Source organism: Zootoca vivipara, chromosome 14 (assembly GCF_963506605.1).
Source record: "Zootoca vivipara chromosome 14, rZooViv1.1, whole genome shotgun sequence".
In the NCBI taxonomy this organism is placed as follows: Eukaryota; Metazoa; Chordata; class Lepidosauria; order Squamata; family Lacertidae; genus Zootoca; species Zootoca vivipara.
The window spans coordinates 48,953,580-48,977,896 of NC_083289.1; the positions used below are offsets into that span (position 1 = coordinate 48,953,580).

The 24,317-nt window shown below is 47.7% G+C and overlaps 1 protein-coding gene across 7 annotated transcripts in view; it reads right to left on the minus strand.

Moving 5' to 3' along the window:
• MPRIP (myosin phosphatase Rho interacting protein) overlaps nt 1–24,317 on the minus strand; it is a 149,823-nt gene that overhangs the window by 13,668 nt on the left and 111,838 nt on the right. For 5 of the 7 annotated variants that reach the window (XM_035131554.2, XM_035131559.2, XM_035131551.2 and 2 more), the window contains exons 10-16: nt 20,652–20,708; nt 19,300–19,368; nt 18,949–19,038; nt 17,433–17,542; nt 10,780–11,362; nt 9,234–9,350; nt 2,251–6,060 (exon numbers count right to left, since the gene is read on the minus strand). In XM_035131554.2, the coding sequence (XP_034987445.2) occupies nt 2,251–6,060; nt 9,234–9,350; nt 10,780–11,362; nt 17,433–17,542; nt 18,949–19,038; nt 19,300–19,368; nt 20,652–20,708 (4,836 nt within the window). The remainder of the gene's footprint in view (nt 1–2,250; nt 6,061–9,233; nt 9,351–10,779; nt 11,363–17,432; nt 17,543–18,948; nt 19,039–19,299; nt 19,369–20,651; nt 20,709–24,317) is intronic. The other 2 variants (XM_035131560.2, XM_035131561.2) reach the window with 1 other exon arrangement.

Genomic DNA, 24,317 nt, shown 5'->3' on the forward strand with positions numbered 1-24,317 from the left:
TATTGCTGCACAGAGTTGTTTGATGGAAGTATGAAGCTTAAATGCACACTTTTAACCACAAAATCATTGGCCTGGATGTACTATATTCACCTGCACCAACCTAGCCTAGTCCTTGGGAAGCACTGGCTGTGGTTTGCTGTCTGTCCTACTTCTGCACTGTTCAACTTCTTGATCTGGTGTAAAATGTGAAGCATGCACCCTACTTCGTAGCTGCCAGGAAATAGCTTCTTTCCATGCAATTTTTTTTGTACCCATGTAGAATACAACACAGGGTGTCAGCTGAGTCTTAAGAAGTGTGTATGAAGGAGGAAAGCATCTCTCTCTCTCTCTCTCTCTCTCTCTCTCTCTCTCTCTCTCTCTCTCTCTCTCTCTCTCTCTGTGTGTGTGTGTGTGTGTGTGTGTGTGTACTCTCCTCTTTAAAATATACTTAAGGTACCTCAAGGATCCTAGCCTAAGTCTTTAATAAAATATTTAAATATCTTCAGAATTTTTATTGGCTATTACAAAAGGGCAAAACCTGGGCTCTTTAAAAATGAAAGATGGGTCTTTTCTGCATGAATGCTTAAAAACGGTACTTCTGCAGCTGGCTATGGTAAATAACAACATGTTGCAAAGCTGTGGTTTTATAAGTTGCCTGAAACACATCTGTGGAGGCATGTACAGCTTCAGTTCCTAGCTCTTTACACTGAGGCCAGAATCTTAGCAGGTGGGCTGGGATTTATTTATGCTGCATTGCTCTCTGTTCCTTGATAAGCACAGAATTGCCCCTTGAACCAGCTGTGGGCTGCAGAAGTGGTTGCTGCAGATCTGTCAGCCAAGGCAACATTTTTTAGGATGGCAGAATGTTAGTCCAGGAGGAGATCAGTGTTCTGCAAGGGACATTTAAAAGCACCCTCTGTTACGTTAGTGCAAGCATGCCAGGAGGTGCAGTCGGCCTGTACAGCTGTGAAAAGGCTCTGTTGCTGAAGGGTGGAGAATGTTCTTGTGGGAATGTTACAAAGGTTTATGAAAGGCAAAAGAAAAAAGAAGGCCATGCCTGGAACAGTGTGTTCTCCTAGAACCATTGACTGCTTCTTGCAGTACTATCATCATTTCATGATGTGACATACCATTTACCTCCCATTAGCCCCTTTAGTCCTGCCAACCTAGCAGTTCCTGCCAACCTAGCAGTTCGAAAGCACATCAAAATGCAAGTAGATAAATAGGAACCGCTACAGCGGGAAGGTAAACGGCGTTTCCATGTGCTGCTCTGGTTTGCCAGAAGCGGCTTTGTCATGCTGGCCACATGACCTGGAAGCTATACGCCGGCTCCCTCGGCCAATAATGCGAGATGAGCTCGCAACCCCAGAGTCGGTCACGACTGGACCTAATGGTCAGGGGTCCCTTTACCTTTACCTTTACTAGCCCCTTTATATGGCCATGTGCTACAGCAATAAATACTGGAGGGTGTCTGTGGGCAGAATGTTGGCCTTAGACTGGAGGGACCCAAGTTTGAATCACGGCTCAGCTGTGAATTTCAGCTGAAGCAAGTCTCCGTTCTCTCAGCCTAGCTTAGCCTGCAGGGCTCTTCCAAGGATAAGGTGATGCAATCCCATTTACACTCTGAGCTTCTTTTTAGGAAAGGTGGGGTATAAAATGTGATTAAAAGGAAGACTTTTAAAGACATATCTTTTTGCACAGGCTTTCCCTGGCCAGACCCTGTTTTATGTGCTTGTGTTCCTGTTTTCTTTGTTTTTCTGAGCTTTGACACTACCATTCCATTGGTTTTAGGTTGTAAGGATGGAAGTTCGATAGGAGGAGAGGTTTGTGTTTTGAAGGACAGTTATAGGAAATCTGAGATCTAAAGATCTTGTGAAGGTTTGCAGAAGATGAGATGCATCTCTAGGGCTCTGGCTACATCACCTCAAGGACATCATATTGGGCTTCCAAGATGGACAATTTGTTCCTATGTTGCAATGCAAAGTTTTGATTTAGTGTTCTTAGGGAGCAGTCATGTGGACTGTAAGCATTTCGTTTGAAATGCATCCCATCCTGTGACAGAATCCCACCCCCTTTTCTCTGTCATGAGAAGGAAGTGTTTCCGGTTTCCGTCCCTCTTTTTAGCTCTATCTATCCTCTGACCATCAAGTTATAGAATTCTATTTGCCTTTAAACAAAAAGGTGATGGTTGCATTGCCATGGGTGGGGAGGGGTGGGGAGAGATTTACACACATGACTTAGTGAAATAAAGTGCAGTGAAGAAGAAAAAACCTTAAGATTCTCAAAGTCCTTCTGGTATTTCTCCCTCAGAGTGGACGCATTGCCTTCGAGGTGCTTGTTCTCCAGCTCATCTCTCATGATGTTCATTTGGGCTTCCAGCTCTTGAATGCGCTCTCTCAAGCCATGCATGGCGTCCAGCTCGCTCTCTGAGCCCTGCCCCCCACCGTCAGGGTTATCAGCAGCCCATGCCTCTCCCGCACCCAATGCCACAGTGGGCAGCGCTTCTGAGTGCTGATTCTGGTACTGCTCCAGAGATGCTTGCAAGAACTGCAGCTCTTGCTCGTAGCGCTTCTGCAAGGCCAGCAGCTCTTCATTGTGGAAGACCTGCAGTTCCTTCATCTTGACTTGAAACTTGTCCTCTAGAGTTTGGATTTGCTCAAGGTGGAAAGTCTCCAAGTTCAGCTTATCCCGCGCAAGAGAATCTAGTCGGTGTAGCCCTTCAGCCTGTTCTGATTTCAGAGCATCCTCGGTCTTGTGAAGCTGCTCAACCACGTTCCGGATCTCCTCTTCATACGTGTCCTGAAGCTCCAGTATTTTCTTGCTCTGTTTATGTTCTTCTTCTTCCAGGAGTTTCCGCTGATTATCAAGCTGCTCCACTTTGGCCTTGAGCTCCGAATTCTCCCTTTCAAGCACAGCAATCATCTCGGCATACTTGCCCTGCTGCTTTCGGAGCAGCTCTTCATATTCCTCCCGGAGGGTGGCAACTGCCCTGATGCGTTCCTGACACAGAGCATCCGCATTGTGCAGGGACTCTTTGTACAGCCTTGCCTCCTTGGCGTACTCCAGCCTTGCCCTGTAAGCCCCATAACAGACCTGGGCCTGGATAATCGCATCTTGAACAAGCAGAGATGAGTAGCGCTCAAGATCCCCCAGGCACATATCGTAGGGAGGACTGGAAGAAATCCTTAACAGCTTGCGGCAGTCTTTCAGGGCATCGTCAGGGGACAGAGACAGGAGAGCAGCAGATATTTCTTTCAGGACATTTGCTCTGTCTTTGAGCTGCTGAGCAAGATCGCCCTGAATGGCAGCTAGAGCTTGACTGCCAAGATCCTGCAGAGCGTGGGCTTCTGGCATGAAGCCAGGAAGGCTGGCATCCCAAGCTGAAGTGCCCTCTTGGATTTCAAGGGCTTTGGAAATCTGATGCATAACGCCGTCAAATTCCGGAGTCTGGTATGCTTTAATGATTTCCTCCAGCATGCACTTGTGCTGCTGAAGGGCTGTCCTGGTGTTGTGGAGGTCTTCTTCGATGGCCTTTAATCTCTGATGAAAGGACTCTCTCATTTTCTGGGCCACAAAACTGAGCTCTGCTTTAATCAGCGTGCTGTCTGCCACCGAATGAATGAGGCACTGAGGAATGTTTGAACCCTGGGCCTCCACCTTTCCCTTCCCATCTTCTTCCTTGGCACTCAAATTCTTCCTTAGCTCCTCCACCTGGCTCCAAAACTCATCTTCCAACACTAGCTTTTTAGATAAAACGTCAGCCAAGGCCACTGCAATATGTGAAATATTTGAAGGCTCCAGCAAGACTGCATCCACCGTACCGTGAATCTCTCTCAGGGCTAAGGAAATCTTGGAGGTTGCATCTGTCAGAGACTCTGCTATCTGGTTGATCAAGCTGGCTTCAAAAGCCACTCTCCTAGAAAGCATCCGCAGCTGGTCTTGTTCAGAAAATCCCACTTGTTGCTGCTGGAGGGCAGCTTTCTCCTCCCCCAAGCTGCTGCCTTCTGCATGCAACGCTTGGGCTGCAGGCGATTCTTCTGCCAGATGACCAGGCGAAGAAAGTGCTTGTTGCAACACGAGGACTGCATCCGATAAAGAAGTTTCCGTATTGGACAAGACACCCAAAAGCACCTCTCTCTCTTGCTCCATGTCACATATGGACAAAGTTCTTAGCTGCTCTCTGCATTGCTCTAAGCACACCAAGGCTTGGTTGTTTCTCCCATGGAACCTTCCCAGCTCATGGATGTGATTCTCGAGCAGCTTGTGTTTTTCTTGCTTCTCGCCCTCCAACTGTGAGACCAGCCTGCTGACTTGAGCCAAGCTCTCCTGAAGCTGCTCCCTCAGCTGTGCTTCTGTGCTGGCCCACTGGTGATGAAGCGTGATGAGGGTGTCTTGATTGTGGCCCTGCTGGCTTTCGAGTTTCATGGTCACATCTTTGAGCTTTTCTTCTGTGATGTAAAGTTTGGTTTCCAGGGCGTGGATGATAGACAGGTAAGTCTCCGAATCGCCTGTGCCTGGGTAACTTGGAGCTGGTTCTGATGACATGCTGTCCTCCGAAAGTGACCTGTCTTGGCTGGTGTCTGATGAAGTGCTGCTGGTCCACATCTTCTCGGATCCATCAGGGTGGATATATTTTTGGCACTGGATGTTGGAGAAACGTATCCTTTGCCTTTTGGCTCCCGGGGTTTCTGTGTCCGATTTTGCAGAGTCCTTCTGGCAAATCTCTCTCTCTTGAAGGTCTGTAGACTTAGAGGTAGACCTACACTCTTCTGGGTTCACTGCTGGGTGCTCACTTTTCTGCCTGTGAGTGATATTGGGGCCCTGATCCTCAGTGAGCATGCACTCTGAGACTGGAAGTCTTCTTTGAAGCTGTGAATGTTGTGCTGGCTCCACAACTTGACCACCTGTTTCCGTCGTAACACACGGCGCTAAGCTCTCGCCAGCTGATATTTTCAACTCATCGTCCTGCGTCTGATGATCTTCCACGTTTTCTGGACTGCTACTTACGGCAGCTATTTTTAAGAAAGGTTCCGCAAGCTCCTGGTCCTTGTTTTCCACAATTCTCAAGTGGGCTTCCCTCACCACTCTTAGCTCCTCCTCCTTTTCCTTCAGCACCGCCTGCAAGTTCTGGAACTGCCCTGACACCACCTCGTAGGAGTGCTCCAGGGCATGGTAGTTGCTCTCCTCCAGCTGCAGCTTGGCTTGCAGCTTGGCGACCTCGTTATCCGACTCGGCAACCTGGTTCATCAGCTCTTGAAACTGGCATTTGATCTGATCCCTTTCCTCCTCGAGGCTCTTGATGTGTTCGGCGAGCTTTTGGATGCTGGCTTCTTTCATTTCGAGCTGCTCTTCCAGCTGGTGGACAATTTCGCTGCTTTCAAATTTGACGGACAGCTTCTCCTTCTGCAGGACCTCCATCTGCTGCTCGTTGTTCTGAAGCTGGTTCTCGTACTCGCTGGCTTTGTCCTCCGCTTCCTTCAAGCTCTGGATGAGAACCTGCTTCTCCCTCTCGCAGCTCTCCAGCAAAGCCTCGTAATTCCTCTGCAGCTTCTCCTCCATCAGCATCTGGGACTGCTCACTGGCACTCAGCTGCTGGCTGAGGTCAGCGATCCGATCCTGGAGCCGCTGCACTTCCTTCTGGTAGTCCCTCTGCAGAGCTTGCTGCGTCTCCAGATCTCTCAGCTCCTGGGTCTTCTCCAGCAGGAGCGCCTCCGCATTCTTGAGCTTCTGCTCGCTAGCTTTCAGCTGCGAGCTCAGCACCTCCTCGCTGTGCTGCCACTCTTCCATCTGCTCCTGAGCTTTCTTCCGCTCGGCCTTCAGGTCGCTCTTCAGCTTTGCCAGAGTCTGCTCTTTGATGGAGAGCTCTGCGGCGGCATTGCTGAGCCTCGCTTGTAGGCTCTGGATCTCTGCCTCGTGGTGCCGGATCACATCCTTGGCCTCCCCATAGCTACGCTTAAGTGACTGGATCTGCTGGTTGATCAGTTCCTGCCGCTGACACTGGGCTTCGAGCTCACTCTGGAGGTCTTGATTGACTTTATGGAGCCTCTGCCAGGCCCCCGATGGGGGTGTGGCCACCTCGGTCTTTAAAAAAATTGATTAAATAGGAGATTAGTAGCACTCTCGGTTCCCAGTTCTGAGTGTCACACCTCTGGTCAAGTTGGGCCACAGAACAATTCCTTGCATAGGTTTGATCACTACCCATCTGCTCCAATTTTGGATGGTTTCAGTTTTGTCTGCTTTTTAAAAAAATCCCTTTTGCTCAGGGAAACAAGGAAACACCTCTTCGAGTTTAACAGACAACACGGATGATAAAACATTGAAACAGCTTTAACACAAATGAGCCTAAGAGGAACAAAACAAATTAAAACAAAACAAAACAAAATGATGGAGAAGAGAACACCACAGGAGAAATGATGACTTAGGACAAGTAGAAAAAAGGTTTGGAAAGGAGTGAAAATTGTGAGCGAGAGAGGGGGCAATCTGAATATACTAAGATAAAGCAAGCAACTCTTTGAAGCATTGGGAGACCTACCTGCTAGGAACTATCTTTTGCGGCTTGAGGCTAAGTTTGGAAAGGATGGGTTTAAATCAATATTTATCTTGTTTTGCTGGGACTTTATTTTCACTTTTGTGTTATCCACCCTGACTTTTTGGGGTGGGTTGACCTGTGAGTCTAACTGCTGGATTGTGTGTGCAGGTGTACAGTTAGAGCATGTTTTCGCCAAGCAAAAGATGCAGAGCTTCAGGTAAATAAAGTCCTGGAGGAATGAAGGCCACTGAGAAGACACTATTGCTCTCCCCTCACCCGAAGAGATGGCAGCTGCGAACTGATCCCTGCCGCAAATGTCTTATAGCTTTCCTGCTCGTGGAAATATATTTGTGTGTGTGATATATGAATGAAGTTTAAAATGCGGAAGTTCTAGATCTGTCTGCTACCTGTGTTTTGTTTTAAATCAAGAGAAGCGGAGAGGGAAGGAGGAGTATGATGAGAACATAAAAGTCAGAACAAGGAAACCCTCGGAGAGATTCAAAACCAAAGCCATGTTGCATGCAAGGGGGTGGGGGAATAAACACACAGAGAATCATGCAAGAGTCGGACAGAAATCATGTGGCTTGAAGAATACACAAACAGAAAGAGGCAAGAGGAGCACAGCGCTAAGCCTGATAATTTGGCCTGTCTTGCTGTACCGTAATCGCTGGCAGGGACAGCCCATAGATGTGACACTCAGGTACAATAAGTCAGATTACATGCTTCCACACCAAAAAGACAAAACACCAAACCCCTTAAAAAAACAGCCCATGCAATATTATCCACACCCAAGAGAGATTAGTAGAGTGACCCTCTCCACCCTCGCCCCAAAGGAGGCAGAAGATACAACTGGTGTCTTGGGGGGGGAAAGAGAGGAAAAACAGTCATGCTCAACTTCTGTTAGCACTGAATGGGCTGGAGAAGCTCCACTTGCCATCGAGCTCAAGGCAGGACACACACAGGAAAGGTTACGTTGCAAGAGCTCCAAGAGAGGCTCAGTTCAACATGCACGTGGATCGAGTCCTGAAGATAGATATGCAGTATCTTGTTGGGCAGAACATTCTGCAACATCAGCGCTATGAACCGGGGATGGGAGGGAGGCAAAGGATTAGGAGCTCACCCGGGCTCTGCCGTTTTGGAGGAGTCTGGCAAAATGCTCCCCAGAAGCTGCAACCATCTGCTTTTCACAAGGGTCCTATGCTTCCCCGCTGGGATGACCAGCATGCCTGCTTTATCGGTCTTTCACCAACTCTTCAAGGTCCCTTAAAGCGCCACCTTGTGCACGCTGACCCAGGAGCAAGTCCCACTGAACTTAATTGGACTTACATCCGAGTAGAGAGACACAGGATCACACCGTTAGCTTCTTAGTCCTACAAGCAAAGGTACTCCTATTGGGCCCGGTTAAAAGGAGAGGAAGCGTTTAGGTTATCTGGTGCGACCTGATGGAATTAGTCCCATTATTCTGAGCCAGGCAATATGTACCGTGATCTTCATCTGCCCCCAGTGTCCCCCAGGGAAAGGAGGTTCACCCCACACTACAATGCCACCTCTGTCACCTACACAAATGGCAAAATAGCCAGGAGCCATAGGTGCAGGGTACCAGGCTGAGGGCACAACAGATAACCTAGCAAATGGGCAGCATGGTGCATCTGCTCTCTCTCTTGTCAGTATGCAAGAGATTCTGTTCCAAAAGGTGATCTCTCTCCATCAGGAGACTTGGGTAGTCTTGGACAGAAGGCCAACTGTTCCAGAACGTTGAACGCATTACGGAAAGGGAAGGATGCCTCTGCAGCATGGTGTCGCTCTTTATCAAAGCTACTTACAAAATAAAAACATTAGGCTTGCAACTCTGAAGAGTGGGCATTAAATTGAAACACATTTTAATAAACCCAAAGGCACCCTCACTTAATCAAGCAACTAATACTTCATTTTTTTAAAATTATTGTTAATTGAAATGTATGCAAACTGATAATTGCACACACCAGCTTGGGCGCTATGTTTACTCCCCTGCAGGAGGTCTGCTTTGTCAGCTAGGGAACATGGTAGCAGAGTAGGACCCAGCAGGATTGAATCCTCCCGCTCTTGGCAGTGTGGTCAGCAGGGTGGAGGAAGAGACACTGTGTCTCCTTTCTTGCTCGTATAGGCTTTAAAAACCCTAATTAAACATTAACCCCAGTGACCAAAAGGAGTCAGGATCAGATCCAGATTGGGGGTTCCCTGGGTTGCAGCCCTGGATCAGTTAGTAGGAGAGGGGGGCACACACAGCCCTAGAAACAAACTACATTATCAACTATATACTTTGGAAAACGGCTTGTTTGCTATCAGTTTTGACACCTCTTAAGATACTGCAACCCATTTTTCCATGAAGTTTCCTAAGATCAAGAGGCAGGTTTTAGTCTATGTTTGGATACAACCAGACATGGTTATCAATGGAGATAGTGGACCAAACTTTCCAAAACTCTTCTGATTTTAACCATTGCTTTCAAAACTGGAATGATTTTCAGGCTTCTCAGAATTCCCTAGCAACAAGGCTTTTTAGCGCAGTACCTGCAGAAAAGAGGGTACTACAAAAAGCTTCTCTTTCACCCCTACGACGTGGAGGACTGAAGGTTTTGCAAACTGTGTCTCCCACCCAGGTGCATCCCCACAAGCACCCTGGACTGAAGCCCCACAGATTAAATTCGAGCCGTGGCAACCAAGTAGGACGTTGGCCTTGCTCTCCCACCTGCAGAACGTAGCCTTCCCGGGCACTCTGCTCGCGACCTAAAGCTACTTTCAGCTGGTCCTGCAGAGCGCGGTTCTGCTCCAGAAGTTCAGAGGCTGCCTTCTGGCTCTGCTCCAGCTGCAAGCACAAGGGGAAAGGGAGAAGACCACAAAGACGTCATTCAAACACATCCACAGCTCCAAACCGGCAAGATGACTGGCTGAACTATACAAACTGGGTGGGTGAACTGGATGGATTTCTCCTGCAACCTCCTAACAGGAGCTTCTCCTCCTCTATACCAAGCTTTGGGGTAGGAACTAAGCTAAGAGGTGCTCCAGGAACCATCGTGCTCTAGGAAGCCATTCCATCTCCAGTTTCTCCCCAAAGGCATGGGCTTAGATGGTGGGTGAGACTTGGCTTGCATCTTCCTTCCCCTTCCCCAGGACTGGCTCATTAACAGCAGATGCTACAAGGACAGATAAACTAAACATAATTCACTTGCTGAAGATGCAGAAGTGCCAAGGTGAGCTGAGCTTCTCCAAGTAAATGAAGCCATGGAGGCCAACACGCTTAGAGGGAAGAGAGGGAATGGTTTCTTATATCCCACAAGAGTGGGGAGGCTTACCAATTTAGATCCATCTCCGGATAATTAAGGAGGACCAGTAATTATGGCCCTATCACAGGTTATGGGGAACCTTTGGCCCATGGGCCAAATTTCAGCATCACCCCTTTGATTGCATGCTTCCTTCCCAGATTATGCTCAAAAAGGAATACAACAATGAGAGGAATGCTTTGCAAAATCAACAATGTGACCCAGCATGAGTTCCAATTTGCCCTGCAAGTCTGTTTCCCACATGCAAGCCCCACACATGATGTCACAGGGGCTCCTGAATGTACCCTGGCCAAAGAGTTTAGCAGTCACTGCAGAGGGAACATGGTAGGACGGCCAATCCCAGAAGAGAGTGGAGCTTGGACTTCAAGCTCCATGGGATCCATCGTTTCGGCTGCACGTGGCAAGCCAGTCCTTGAAAGGGCCTTCAAAGTGCCGAGCAGAGCCATTTGCAAGCTCCCTGCTCCTTGGACAGAGCCCTGCTTGGTGCTTTGAAGCACCAATGACCCTCTGACTGTTGCCACTCCAAAGCGCAGCCCAGCGCGCTTTGCAAATCCAGTGTGGCGCTTTGAAGTCTCAACCACGGTGGGGACTTCACGAACGCCCCATTGCTGGATGGGTTGCCAGGTGATCTGACAGGTAGGCAGTGAAAGGGTAGGACAGAAACAGATCCAGTTCCCTAGCCCTGCCCTATCGGGAGTTAAATAGGAAAAGTAAGCCAGTTTAACATGCCTCTTCCATATTTAAAATCTGACAGTAAGCAAATTGCAAACGGAGGGAGGGCGGAAAAAAGATTAGTGTGAGCAAGAGAACTGAAGCCCCCTGCTTTAACCTCGTATCCCCCTGTTTCTTCCAGGGCTCGCTGCTAGGCCTTTGGAACTCCCGCCAGTCCTAAGCCAGCCTGCCTGGAGGAGCCCAATTCCCAACCAGCCGCATGCCTCCCTCCCTCTCTTTTACCTCCTTTTCCAGGAGTGTGGTGAGGTGCTGCTTGTGGAGAGCCTCGCTGCTGTCGTCCGGGTGGGCAAGGTGTAGAGGGGCTATGGGGACCTGCTTCTCCTCGCGCAGAGGGGTCGTCTCCACTTGGTGCCACCGCTGCTCGATCTCCACGTGGACGTTCTGCGGCTTGGTCTCCGAAGGGCTGGGGAGCCTGTCCACCTCCATGCGGGAAAAGTCTTCCGGGCCTCCCCCGTCGGGGGCATCCAGGCTCTCAAACCGCTTGCGCCTCTCCTCCCTCCGCCGCGCACGCTCCCTCTCCAGCTCCCCGGGGTCTGTCTCCGTGGAGCCGGGGTCCTTGGTGAAAGGGGCGCTGCTGCCTTTGGAAGCCCCCACCACGCTGGCTCTCTCCTGAGCCAGGGCTTGCTGGATGGGGCGGAACTCGGCCCAGTCGAATGTTTTGGAGCGGCCTTCACGCCGGCGCTCCCGGGCGCGGCTGCGCTTCTGCTCAGGGTCGATTTCCGCTTGCTCGGCATCCTGTTTCTCGCTCGGCTTGGGGCAGGCGTCAAAGGACGAGCTGGTTTTGCTTTTCTCCTCGGGCAAAGAGCTGGTGGGGAAGGAGGAAAGTGGACAAGAGAGCGAAAAACCATCAGTGCTGGTGTTGGTTTCCTATCTGTATGCCCCCTTTCAGTTTTCCTCTGTAAAGGTACCACTGTAAGCCAGAAGGTAGTAGGGGCAGGGAGGGACAACTCCTGTTGAAATGTCCAGGGCCATGCTATCTCTGAAGCTTTTTGCTATTGCTCTTGATCTGCCTGTGAAATTATCTCCCTCCTGCAAGATTTAGCATTTGATGCCTATCAGATCTAGTGAGTGGTGAAGCGCCTCTTCATCCAAACTAGAGGAGGACTTCAAGGTGCTTCAGAACACACCTAAGCGTTATGGGCCAAATACACACATGCTCTGAACCAAACAGTTATGAAATATGGCAATCAGAACGACCAGGGAAGGTCATTTTCAAAAATCTGCTTCCTACCAAGTAAGTGAGGGGAATCATAGAATCATAGAGTTGAAAGAGACCACAAGGGCCATCCAGTCCAAGCCCCTGCCAAGCAGGAAACACCACGAGAAGTGTAACTGTTCTCCCAAACTGGCCTGATTTTGGCCACACTGCCAGGGTTTCCCCCAATTCTCATTAAATCCCACAAGGACAAAAGGATTCCTCTCAACAGTTTGCTCTAGTGTGTCCTCAAAAGAAAACTAGCTGTGTTGCTGGTGACTGCAAGGTGAAATAATTCCTACGAGTAGCCTCACAGAAACCCTCCAAAGTTAAAGAATTCAGGGCTGAATACAAGATGAGATTTTCCCTACCGTACATACACACACAAAAATGGTACACATTCCTGTGCTTTTATTTTAACAGGTTCCTCAATGGGACCCATCTTCAGGGAAGGAAAATGTTACTGCAGAATAAGGCCTAAATGATCATAAAAGATGAACGCTGGGCTTGTTTGCCCATTGAGATACAGGCATCCCTGATCATTCCTTTTTATTTGTATTTTAAACCACTGCACTCAGTTCAGTTCCCCAAGAGGGGAGGACCTGGCCTTAGTTGGGCACATTGGCTATCAGGCTTCAATTTAACAACAGAGGGGGAAGTCTGATTGCACAAAAGTAAACATCGGTTTGGAGAGAAATTTGGTAGACGTGCTTAAAAAGTTTCCTTGGAAAAGGTTCTCCGTGAAACATCTCCAAGCTCTTTTCTGTACTGAACACTCAGGTTTTCTCAGTGCTTTCCCCACTCAAGTGGGTGGCTTCAGATCAAGCACTCCCACACAGGCAGCACAACTTCCACCTGGCAGACAAAAATCAGGAAGCAAGTGGACCTGCCTGTGGGGGATTTTCAGATCCAAAGCCATTCAAAGTTGTCGTCTGTATAACGCAAAAATAAGCATACAAGCTGTAAAAGCGTACAAAAGCCTACTTTTTGCCACCATTGTGTGTGTGTCCAGAAACGGCAGCAGACACAGCAACTTCTAAACCCATGCGCCTGACAGGACAGACACTTCGGCAACTTTTTGCAACGGGCGAGGTGAACATTTGACTATACCCATGTTGGGGGGAAAGTGTCATGTGCGAAGAGGGCCTTGGCTTGCAATAAACAGTCCTGGTGTTTGGAGACAGCACACTGCTTTGCTACTTCTACACGACAGGCATCAGCGCAGGGCCTAACGCAAGCTACTGCCGACACCAAAGAAGGAAAGCGGCAGCCCTCAATGCCAGTATTGAGAGAGGAACAGAAAAAGAGGCAGACAACACAGGCAGCAGACAAGCAAGGTGGAGGAAGAGAGTTTCAGACATCGGAGGAGAACCTAAAGGGAGCTGCCAGACAAGGCCTATGGACAAAACATGACACATGCCAGCCTTCAGCATGCAAAGTGGGAGACTGGGTTTAAAAAATAGGAGAGGAGTTCTTCCTGATGTTTAGTTGGAATCTCAGAATCCACTGGTTCAAGTCCTACCCTCCAGAGCAGGAGAAAACAAGCTTGTTCCCTCTTCTCTATGACAGCCCTTGAGATATTTAAAGATGGCTATCATATTACTTCTCAGTCTCCTCTTTTCCAGGCTAAACATACCCAGCTCTTTCAACCATTCTGCACAAGGCTGAGTTTCCAGTCCCCTGATCATTTTGGGCACCCTCCTCTGCACACGTTCCAGCTTGTCAGTATCCTGCTCAAATTGTGGTGCCCAGAACTGGAGAGACGTCCCAGGGGCCTAAGGATTTCAACACAGCATCTAATTTGCAGGTGCCACCATCAGATGCCCAGGCCCTCGCTGCCTTGGATACCAGTACTGGCTACAGGTACCAGCTACCATGGTAACATGGCAGGTCCAAGCACTGCCCAACCTGGAACTGAAACCTGGATACCAGTCGCTTAGCAAAATGATGGCAGAGAGGCATTTTCCTACACTTCTGAGGACAAACAGTACCTGCAAGAAATCCCACAATCTCTTAACGGGAAGTTTCAACACTAATCTGCTCTGCTGTAGATATTTTCTGCATCTTCAGCTGTTGCCCCCTTCCAAGGCACAGGCCTGATCAGACCAGGAGTCTTTTCCAGGGAAACATTTCCAATGCTTCCAAATGCCCTTGAGGCATTTCCAGGAATGTGTGAGAATCACACGGGACAGGTGACCAGCGGGCACAGGTAACGTCCAACAAATGGGGCCACTTCTGTGTCCTTTGCAGAGGTAGCAGCTTGTATTGCTTCTTCCATGTTACATTTTTGAACACAGGACTCAGCTGCAGGAGTGCGCCTTTGTTGTCAAGATGTAACAGGGAAAGTATTGATGAGCCAAAGGAGGATAATCGGCAGCAAAAGGAGGAGCTGCCTCTTTTTTCCCGTTCTCCTCTATCCCACTGTTTGTTCCTGAAGCAGAAAAGCAGGACTTTTTACCCCTCCAGAGTGCAAAAAGATAGGGGAGGCATGCAGTGAATCACGAGATATATACAAACCACAAAACGTTAATACAGGAGAGAACACAGTTTTCCAACCTGGGCTTCAGCACGGATAGTTTCAAAGAGAAGCTTTTCCTGGGAACGCATGGAAATTAAACACACGAAGGGAGTGAGGAGAGAGAGAAAAGAGGGTTCAGAAGCACCCAGAGAGAAATGGGGCGATGTGCGGAGCAGAAAGAGGAATGGGTCGTTCTGGGTTGAAACTATGGGCTGCGTTTTTCCAATCACAGCTCTCAAAAGAAGGAAAGCAAGAGCGTCCTCAAGCAGTTGCTAGGGAGGTGTCAGAACAGGCCAGAGAATGGAAGAATGCAGGTGGTAGAAGAGGAAAGAAAGAGGCAGCAAACTGAAAGGACACCCGCTGAAAACACATCCAGGCGGTGCTTCCATTGACTCCAAGAGGGGCGTTACATGCGTCATGGGAAAAAGAAAGTGCACCCTCTTTGAATTCTGTGGTTTTACATATTAGGAGATAATAGCAATCATCTGTTCCTTAGCAGGTCTTAAAATTAGGTAAATAGAACCTCAGATGAACAACAACACGGGACATATTATACCATGGCATGATTTATTTAACAGAAATAAAGCCAAGATGGAGAAATCATGTATGAAAAACTAAGTACACCCTTACTGCTTCCATAGGAATTAAGAAGCTAAGTAGCAGACAGGGGTTGCTAATCAAATGCCCTTGCTTAACTGATCATCAGCAAAGCAAGTGGGCCCACCTCTATAAAAGCTGAAGTTTTAGCAGTTTGCTGGTCTGGGGCATTCAGGTGTGTTTTAACACAATGCCAAGGAGGAAAGAGAACACAATGCTCTTAGAGAAGCAAGTGCTGCCGCCCATGAAACTGGGATGGGTTCTAAGACCATCTCCAACCAGTTTTAAGTCAATCATTCTCCAGTGAGAAAGATTATTCAAAAGTGGAAAACATTCAAGACCAGGCATCCCCAAACTTCGGCCCTCCAGATGTTTTGGACTACAATTCCCACCATCCCTGACCACTGGCCCTATTAGCTAGGGATCATGGGAGTTGTAGGCCAAAACATCTGGAGGGCCGCAGTTTGGGGATGCCTGTTCAAGACAGTTGATAGTCTCAGGAGTGGGCGTCCCAGCAAATTCACCCCGAAGTTGGATTGTACAATGTTCAGAGAAATTGCAAACAAAACAAAACAAAACAAAACAAAAGCCAAGAGTTACATCTCAGACTCTACAGGCCTCAGCTAGCATGTTAAATGTTAAAGTTCATGACAATTAGAAAAAGACCGAACAAGTACGGTTTGTTTGGAAGGGTTTCCAGGAGAAAGCCTCGTTTCTCTAAAAAGAACATAGCAGCACAGCTTTGGTTTGCAAAGTTGCATCTGAACAAACCACAAGACTTCTGGAACAATGTCCTTTGGACAGATGAGACCAAAGTGAAGGTGTCTGGCCATAACTCACAGTGCCATGTTTAGCAAAAACCAAACATAGCTTGTCAGCACAAGAGCCTCATACCAACTGTCAAGCACGGTGGTGGAAGGGTGATGATTTGGGTTTGTTTTGCAGCCACAGGACCTGGGAACCTTGCAGTCATTGAGTTGACCACGAACTCCTCTGTACACCAAAGTATTCTACAGTCAAATGTGTAGCCATATGCCCAACAGCTGAAACTTGGCTGAAGTTGGGTCATGCAATAGGGACGAGGATCCCAAGCACGCCAGCGAATCTACAACAGAATGGCTGAAAAAGAACAGAATCAAGGGGTTGCAATGGCCCAGTCAAAATCCAGACCTCAATCCAATTGAAATGCTGTGTGGGACCTTAAGAGAGCTGTTCACAAACAAATGCCAGCAAACCTCAATGAACTGAAGCAAAGTTGTAAAGAAGAATGGGCCAAAATTCCTCCACAACGATGTGAGAGACATATAAAGTCCTATAGAAAACAATTGCTTCATGTTATTGCTGCTAAAGGTATTGAATCATAAGGTGTACTTAGTTTTTCACATACAACTTTTCCATTTTGGCTTTATTTCTGTTCAATAAATCATGATGCAGTGTAATATGCCATGTGTTGTTGTTCATCTGAGGCTGTATTTACCTAATTTTAAGACCTGCTAAGGAACAAATTGTTGTTATTATGTCTTCATATGTAAAACCACAGAATTCAAAGAGGGTGTGCTTTCTTTTCCCCACAACTATGTATTCTTCTGCTAATCACTTTGTACACTGAAAAACACTAGAGAAATAATGGAACATTTGCAATTCAGGCAGCTGCCCTGAGCCTCAGGAAAGCTGAGAATCAAGGCTTTATTTAAAATAGTTTTACGTGGCCTTTAAGGTCGGGAGACTCCTCTCAGTGTGGTGTACAATTAAAATACGGTACAACAACAAAATAATTAAAAGGCAGTTTTTTTTTTTAAAAAAAGCCCCCCAAATACTAAAATACAACACACAACAAATGTGACTCCAGAAAAAGCTGGCAGAAACAAGTGGGTCTTCGAGGTTTTCCTAAACATCTGCAATCAACAAAGTCTGACAGGTTCTAAGAGTCAATTCTGAAGTGACATCTCTCCCAAGGAGAAAAACACCCACCATGCAATGCAATGTGGATTCCAAAGGAGAGGCGAGGACTCTTTAAATTGCCCAAGGCTGGGGGGATCTCATCATTCAACTCTGGGCTCTTTATGCTTTTCATTTTATTGGAACAAACTTTTGCTTCTGAACTATTCTGTTGATCACATATTTCTTCACAAGTCTTCCTAAACGGATAAGAAATCCTCCGTAAGATGTCCTCAGTTTCTTACAGATTAAAACAGGTGTGTTGGCCTTGGATCCTGCCCTTCCTTGAAGGAAGGTTGTGAGGGAGGAAGAGCGACCGGCCTTGGGTCAACCAGAGCGCTTTGTAACCCAGCAGGCATTCATGTCTGTGTCTCCCTGGCTCCAGACCCACCCAACACTTCCAGCCGTTGCGCCGCACGGCGGCGTGGAATCGGAACAAGCCGCAGCCGAGAAATTTGGCAGCGAGGCACCACACAGCAGCTTCCAAGCCGTGTGAGAATCAAAAGGAGGGATCCATAAAGGAGAATAGAGAAAATGAGAGAGAGAACAGAGGCACACAGAGAAAGACTGGAGGGTGTGGAGGCACAGTGAATAGGAGACTGCCCTGAAATGCCCCTTTCTTCTTACCTGGTCACATCTGGAGCAGTGGTGGGGCGAACGTGCTTCATAATTGTCTGGATCCAGTTCCTGCGGATCCCCGAGGTCATGGCAGAGAGGGTGAACTCGCCTTCTTTAGTCTACGCCAAGAGGAAAGGAAGAGAAACGCAAGGGGAAGAGGTGATGCTGAGTACCTGTTCACCTGGAGGGAAGCGTCCTTTGCATCCCCTTCCAATATTGCAGGTTACCTGGTGAATGTTTCTAAGTGGGGTTTCCAGAAGGGATTACGGAGATAGATACATCTGCTGCCCCCTCTCTTACCCCATGGAGGAGCCATTTATTTATAGGACACAAAACAGAGGCTGGCCACCCAGAAAGAGTCAGAAAGGCACCCTCCGTTTCAAGGGATGGAGATAGCCGCTTCCGATGGACCCAGTTTAACGAAACAGAACTGGGGTTTATTTTTTGGGGGGGGGGGTCTTTGCCCTGCTTTTCTATTCACATAATCCCCAAGTGTCTGGCATTTGGATTATTAGAACAAGAGCAATACAGCACACTTTTGTAAGAATACAAATGAAACAATGCACAGGCGAGACATGCCTACAACATATATTTGCAATATGGCGGGGCACTACTCATTAGGTCACTCCTATCACTCTGTGCTTTTCAAGTTGATTTACTGAAGAATTCGTTGAACTGCTTTACTATAATCACCTCGTCATTATTTACTGTACAATATTATGTTTTGTATTTTACCCCCTGCCCCCTGTGACCCATTTTTCTCAGTCATGTTTTATGATTCGCGTGTGTACAATTTTGTAACACACAAAAATAAACTAATTTTTTAAATAAAAATCTCAAATTAGCTGTATTAAGGCTGAAACGGCAGAAAATAAAACTTAACAGCAAAAATGAAAAGAAAAAGACACTAAAGCTATAATGTCAGTAAAATATGGTCTTTGCACCTCAAGGGCATTAAGAAAAGGCACCAGGCAAACTGGGAGTTTAAAAACTGGGGTGGCATAACCAAGATTCTTCCCCAATGACTTGCCTGCCTAACTTCAGAGAAAGTTGGGGAACTGGGAGATTTTTTTATTTATGGTTTTATTGTAAATTGTCATGATAGTTATTATTAAAATGTATAAATAAGTTTATTAAAGTTATGATATATGTTGTGACCACTCCAGCAAGCCTCAGCCAGGAGTCTTGAATCAGATAATGTTTTCAAATGTTCTCTGAGGGCAGCCTCATGTGCAACGTATTGCAGTAGTCAAGCTTGGATGTTAACCAAAGCATGGGAAACTGTGGCCAGGATGAAGAGTGCAGCTGAAGTAACAACTTTGTGCTGCAGGAGACACTGGAGCAGTCTTAAACAAACCTCGACCTAGGAAACCTCCCAAGCTATGGACCTCAACCCTTGAAGGGTAAGTGAAATTCCATTTGAAACTGGTTGAAAGCTACAAAAGCAATTACTAATTTTTCCCAACTGCATCCACCTTCTAAATTCACTGCATGACCCATCCTGCTCCCCACAAGTTTCTCTTACATGGATTTGGAAGCCATAGTTCCGCTGGACGGGGTATTCCGTGACATCAAAACATGTTGACAAATCAATTTCCCCATCCAAATCAGCAGCCTGGCAAAACATCGCAAAGAAGAAATGTGTGAGGCTTGCTTTTCTCATCTCCAACAAGACAAAGTAGATCGTTTGCTTATTCAAGCAGCATGTGTGCGGCGTTTTACAAAATACAAGAAGATAGGTCCCTGCCCAGAGCAGCTTACAGTCTAAAATTTATCAGGGGAGGGAAATGAAAGCAGGGAAAACAGGAGAGTGTGAGGAGCTGAATATCAGAGGGGGGAAATGGAGCTTCGACTATCACTGGCGATTGTAGCTTACCTCCTCTGCTACAGAATCCCGGTAGTACCTCAGGCTCTGATCCGTCAGCACAAACCAGTGTTTCTTCCACTAGGGAACAAACAAGACAAGCTGTTTTACAAACTGCTCAGATGGTCTGTGTGCTCTTGCCATTTCCCCCAGTCATTAGTGTGCAATGTCCCACTAGCATACTGTGACTCTAGACACCAGATCTTGCGATGCGTGCCTCTGTGCAAAGCATACATAAACTTCTGTATATGGAAGCAAGTGTACAGAAGTCGCAGAAACACATTCACAACTCCTGAAGCAGCAGCTTGCCTCCCTTATGATACTGTCCTCTGCGATCAGAGGAGATGCAACTGGTCATATGGTGGCCAGAGATTGCAATCTGGAAATGTTCCCGAGAGAGCAGGCTGTTTCAATTTTAACATCAAGCCGCTGGAAGGAACACTCTCCCACAAAGGAGATTTCAGAACCTCCGTCTCTCAGATGTTTCCAACGCCTCCTAAAAACTCGGTGGTTCACCCGGGCCTATTGAGATGTTTGAGAGTGTTGACCCTGTTGAGTTGCCTGACGGGCTCTTCCAAATGACGGGCTTCAAAAGTATTGTGTTTCAATTTGTATTTTGGATCCGTGATTCTGACAACCGCTTAGGGGGTTTTTGACCAGGAGAAAAATGGCAAGCCAAGTAATAATACATGCATTTCATAAACAAAGCGAAGAAGTTGGAATGGAAAGGAAAGCCCGAGCAACAGGAGAGAGCAGGGAGGGGTTTTTCAACAGGACATGCTCTCCAGTCAATAACTTTGGCAGCCCTGCTAGGTCTGGGAAGGGAACATTCAACCACGTTGCCTCGGGGAAACCAGAGCAGCTGGCTCTTCCATTAAGGACACCCTCTCCAAGGCATTCTCCTTTAATCCAATCTCTTCCTCACTGTATTTCAAGATGCCCTTTTCAGTATTCAGAGGCTGCTGCTGTAGCTGCAGCCTGTGACTCTTGCAGCCCAAACTGGCAGCCCCGGCTTCTGCCTATCAACCAAGGCTGCCTGGATACTCAGGGAACAGCATACCGGGCAAGGAGAACCTGGGAGACCAGGGTTCGAATCCCCACTCGGCCATGAAGCTCCTGGGGTGACCGTGGAGTCAGTCATAGCCTCTTCTTAGCCTAACCTACATCACAGGGTTGTTGTGAGATTAAAATGGGGAGGAAGAGAACCATGTGCCAACTGGAGCTTATTGGAGGAAAAAGGTGGGATATAAATCAGATCAAAGTACAACAAATTGTAACCAGGTCATAACAAAAGCCAGGGGAGGGGAGCAGCCCTCTACTTAGGAGGAGAGGTCCTTAGATCAGAATTTCATCCGAGATTTTACCTGTCCGTCCTCGTACTGTTTGGTCAGCCATCCCTTCTTGAAGTTCAGCAGGTCAGGCTGCGGAGAGAGGAAAAGGAGATAATGAAAGAGTCCTTTGCAAAACTCAGACAGGATCGGGGCCACGTTCAGCTTCCAAGAGGGGGAAAACATGCTCTCTTCATCTTCATCCAAGGAAGGTGTCTGCAGTTCCACAAGGCCAAGGGAGACTCAATTTGCACTGAACAAGGATACCACAGGAGAACAAGCTACACCCGTTACTTAAAACTATGTATGTTGTTTTCAAAACCATCCCCGGCAAGGAACAGCATTATCTCTGTGCTGGGATCCAAGGAAGCTTTTCTGCCATCGCCAGGTTCCATGCATTTATATATCACAGAAGTATCAGCAAAACCTTCCATTTTTGTGCTACGGATATTGTTCTTGCAGCCAGCAGCCACGCTATGAATTCATTAGACTGCAGTCTTTGAGTAAAACCATCCCCTATATTTAGAAATGAGGAATGAAAGCTACAGTGGTCTTCAAGACGGCATTTTTCACCAGCAGGCCCTCCCACCATAAAGGAAATATTGTGGCACTTCATGTCGCTGCCAGCGAAGCGGTGCCATCCTGAAATTCATTTGGAGCCCCTGCGTGTCTGTGTGATGTCACTTGTGTGAAACTTCCAATGAGCCTTCCCAGATTCATGCAGAAACACACCTGTATGGCTTAGAAGACCAGATAGTATTCCATTTACTATCTGAGATCATAAGACCCGTACCTGTTTCCCACGGAGTTTTAATGCCCGTAAGGGATCCAGCTTACAGTACCAACAATTCCCTATATATAATAGAAACTAGGATTTTGGAATACCGCACCTGAGCCACCAGTAGGTGGGCTGGTTTTGGAAGGAGAATAAAAGGCTATATTTTCACACCAATTGTGGGTTGGGAGAAGGATAGCTTAGAACAGGCATAGGCTAACTCCGGCCCACCAGATGTTTGGGACTACAATTCCCATCATCCCTGACCACTGGGTCCTGTTAGATAGGGATGATGGGAATTGTAGTCACAAACATCTGGAGGGCAGGAATTGGCCTATTCCTGTCTTAGAAGGACAGGTGAGTGGGTGTGTATAAAAAAGAACAAACCAAAACTTTACCACCCTTCATCTGAGGATCACAGGCCGCTTTGCAATATAAAAACAAAAATGTGTACCATAGTTACACACAGTTTCACAGTTTAAAAGGCCATAGATTTTTTAATTAGCCAAAGGCCTGGATGAAGAGGGATGTTTTTGCCTAACGATATGTAATGAAGGTGCCAGGAGAGCCTCCCTAGGGAGAGCATTCCACAAATAGGGAGCCACCACAGAAAAGGCCCTGTTCTCAGGTTGCTGTCCTCCAGACCTCTCACAGAATAGGCACACAAAGAAGGGCCTCAGATGATGATCACAAGGTCCAGGTCTATTCCTATGGGAAGAGGCAGTCCTTGAGGTATTGGGGGCAAAGAGAAGCAGGCAAGTCAATATTTCTGGGGCCTTCCCACCAGCTCAAATCCCGTACGCAGAGGACTGCACATACAAGATGCAGACAGAATCAGGCCCAAGGGGTTTTGAACAACTTAATGAAATGGAAGAGGGAAAGCAAAAGCAAGAGTACACCAGTATGACGTTGTGGACTTGGGTGTCTGAAGGACCCGAGTTCAAATCCTCACTCAGCCGGGAAGCTCCCTCGATGTCCCAGCTACCAAACCTTAAATGAAGAGCTTTGCAGCCCGCTCTTGCACAGATAAACTAGAATCCTTTTCCAGAAATGCAGAAAAGGCGCCAATCAATTGCTCTGGGGCTTAAGCTGTGAGCCGCTGCAGTTGCACATACCGACCAGCAGGGAGCGTCTTAAAAACAGGAGCCACTCCCTCTCCGGAGACAAGGATCCCTCCAGCAGAGAAAACTGATGTGGGGAATGTTTTCTAGAGGAGGCAAAACGACTCAGTGCTGCCCATTGCAGCCAGCAAACATATATATATATATGCCTACACACTTGGTCTGCCTACCTTATCCATGCAGTTCCTTGCTCTTCTGCCAACTCAAAGAGTCTTCAAGGTCTCGCTCCACAATTCCCTGGCTTTTATTTATAAACTCTGGCAGGTGGCCGTCACGTGCGACGGGATTCAAGCTACTCCCATCGGTTCCTATTTACGAGGCCTCAAAATACACTGGGAATTTGGCAGGTGGGGTGGCGGAAGAGGGAATGGCGTTTCTGCTCTGACCGGTCAGGGTTGCTGTTTCTTCTCCCCCTGACGCGGATCCTAAGGGACAACCTCCCTTAAAGAAAAGTCACCAACTTTGGAGACGGAAGAAGCCCCCTCACGTTGCAGGAGGCCCTCTAGCCTCTCAGCGGTGTGAGAGAACGGAAGCAATGGGGATTCAGGAAGGGCGAAAAAGGAAGGACAGCAGTATGGAGTTAAACTGTGGAACTCACTGCCCCAGGACACGCTGATGGGCAACCAAGCTTAGATGGCTTTAAAAGCGGATGAGACAAATCAGTGGAGGAGAGGCTATTATCAGTGGCTATGAGCCACAATGGCTATGCTCTGCCTCCACAGCCAGAGGCAGCAATCCTTCTGAATACCAGAAACCACAGAAGGGGAGAGCGCAGTTGGGTAGGGGTCCTGCTTGTGGGTTTGCCCATAGGCATCTGATTGGCCACTGTGATAACAGGATGATGGGCCGATGTTCTTATCTGCACCCAGGGAGATGCCACCTTGCACTCCCGAGAACCGCCCCGGGATGTTCTGCTATTCTCCACATGTGCCATTCTCAATATTCTCCACAGAGGTGGTCGCCCCCATCTCTGGAATTCCCTCGGGGGGGGACGGGACCAGGCAATCCCTTTTCCTGCCATTCAGGAGGAGTGTCAGTCTATGTCAGGCACGTCCAAGAGATAGATCGTGATCTACCGGTAGATCACTGGACGTCTGTGGTAGATCACTGGCTCCCCCCAAAGAAGCTCAACAAGTTTAGTTCCCCTAAAAGAAGCTCATCATTTTTACCCTGCACTCCTAAAAAAACGTGGCTTTCCCCCTCCCTAAAAAAAGTTCAACAACTTTGACCTGACCCCCTAAAAAGGAGGTAGATCACTGCCAGTTTTTAACTCTGTGAGTAGATCGCAGTCTCTTGGGAGTTGGCCACCCCTGGTCTATGTTATTTACACAGGCCTATGGAAGCGGGTCAGTGCGTTTTAAGGACTACGGTCTTAGTAACTGTCGTTTCGAAATATTGCTGCACTGGATACATCTTCATCGGATTTTACGTCGCAAGCCGCCCCCAGGCACCTTTCAGGGAGAAAGGTGTGGGAGAACAGACTAAATGAATGAAGCGAAACTATCCAGCCAACCCTTGTTTCCTCTTCCAATGGCTCCGTCACAAATGCCACAGCTTGAAGAAACGCTGTCTTAAAAAGAGCCCTGCGGGATCAGGCCAGAGGCCCACCTCTTTTATATTTATATCATTTAATGCATTTGTATCCCACCTTTATCTTCAAGGAGCTAAAGGCGGCATGCATGGTTCCTCTCCTCCCCCTTGTTTCACCCCACAATAATCCTGCTGAGAAGGATGGCCACCCATCGAGAGCTTCATGGAAGGGTAGGGATTTGAACCCTGGTCTGCCCGGTTCTGGCCTAGCACTCT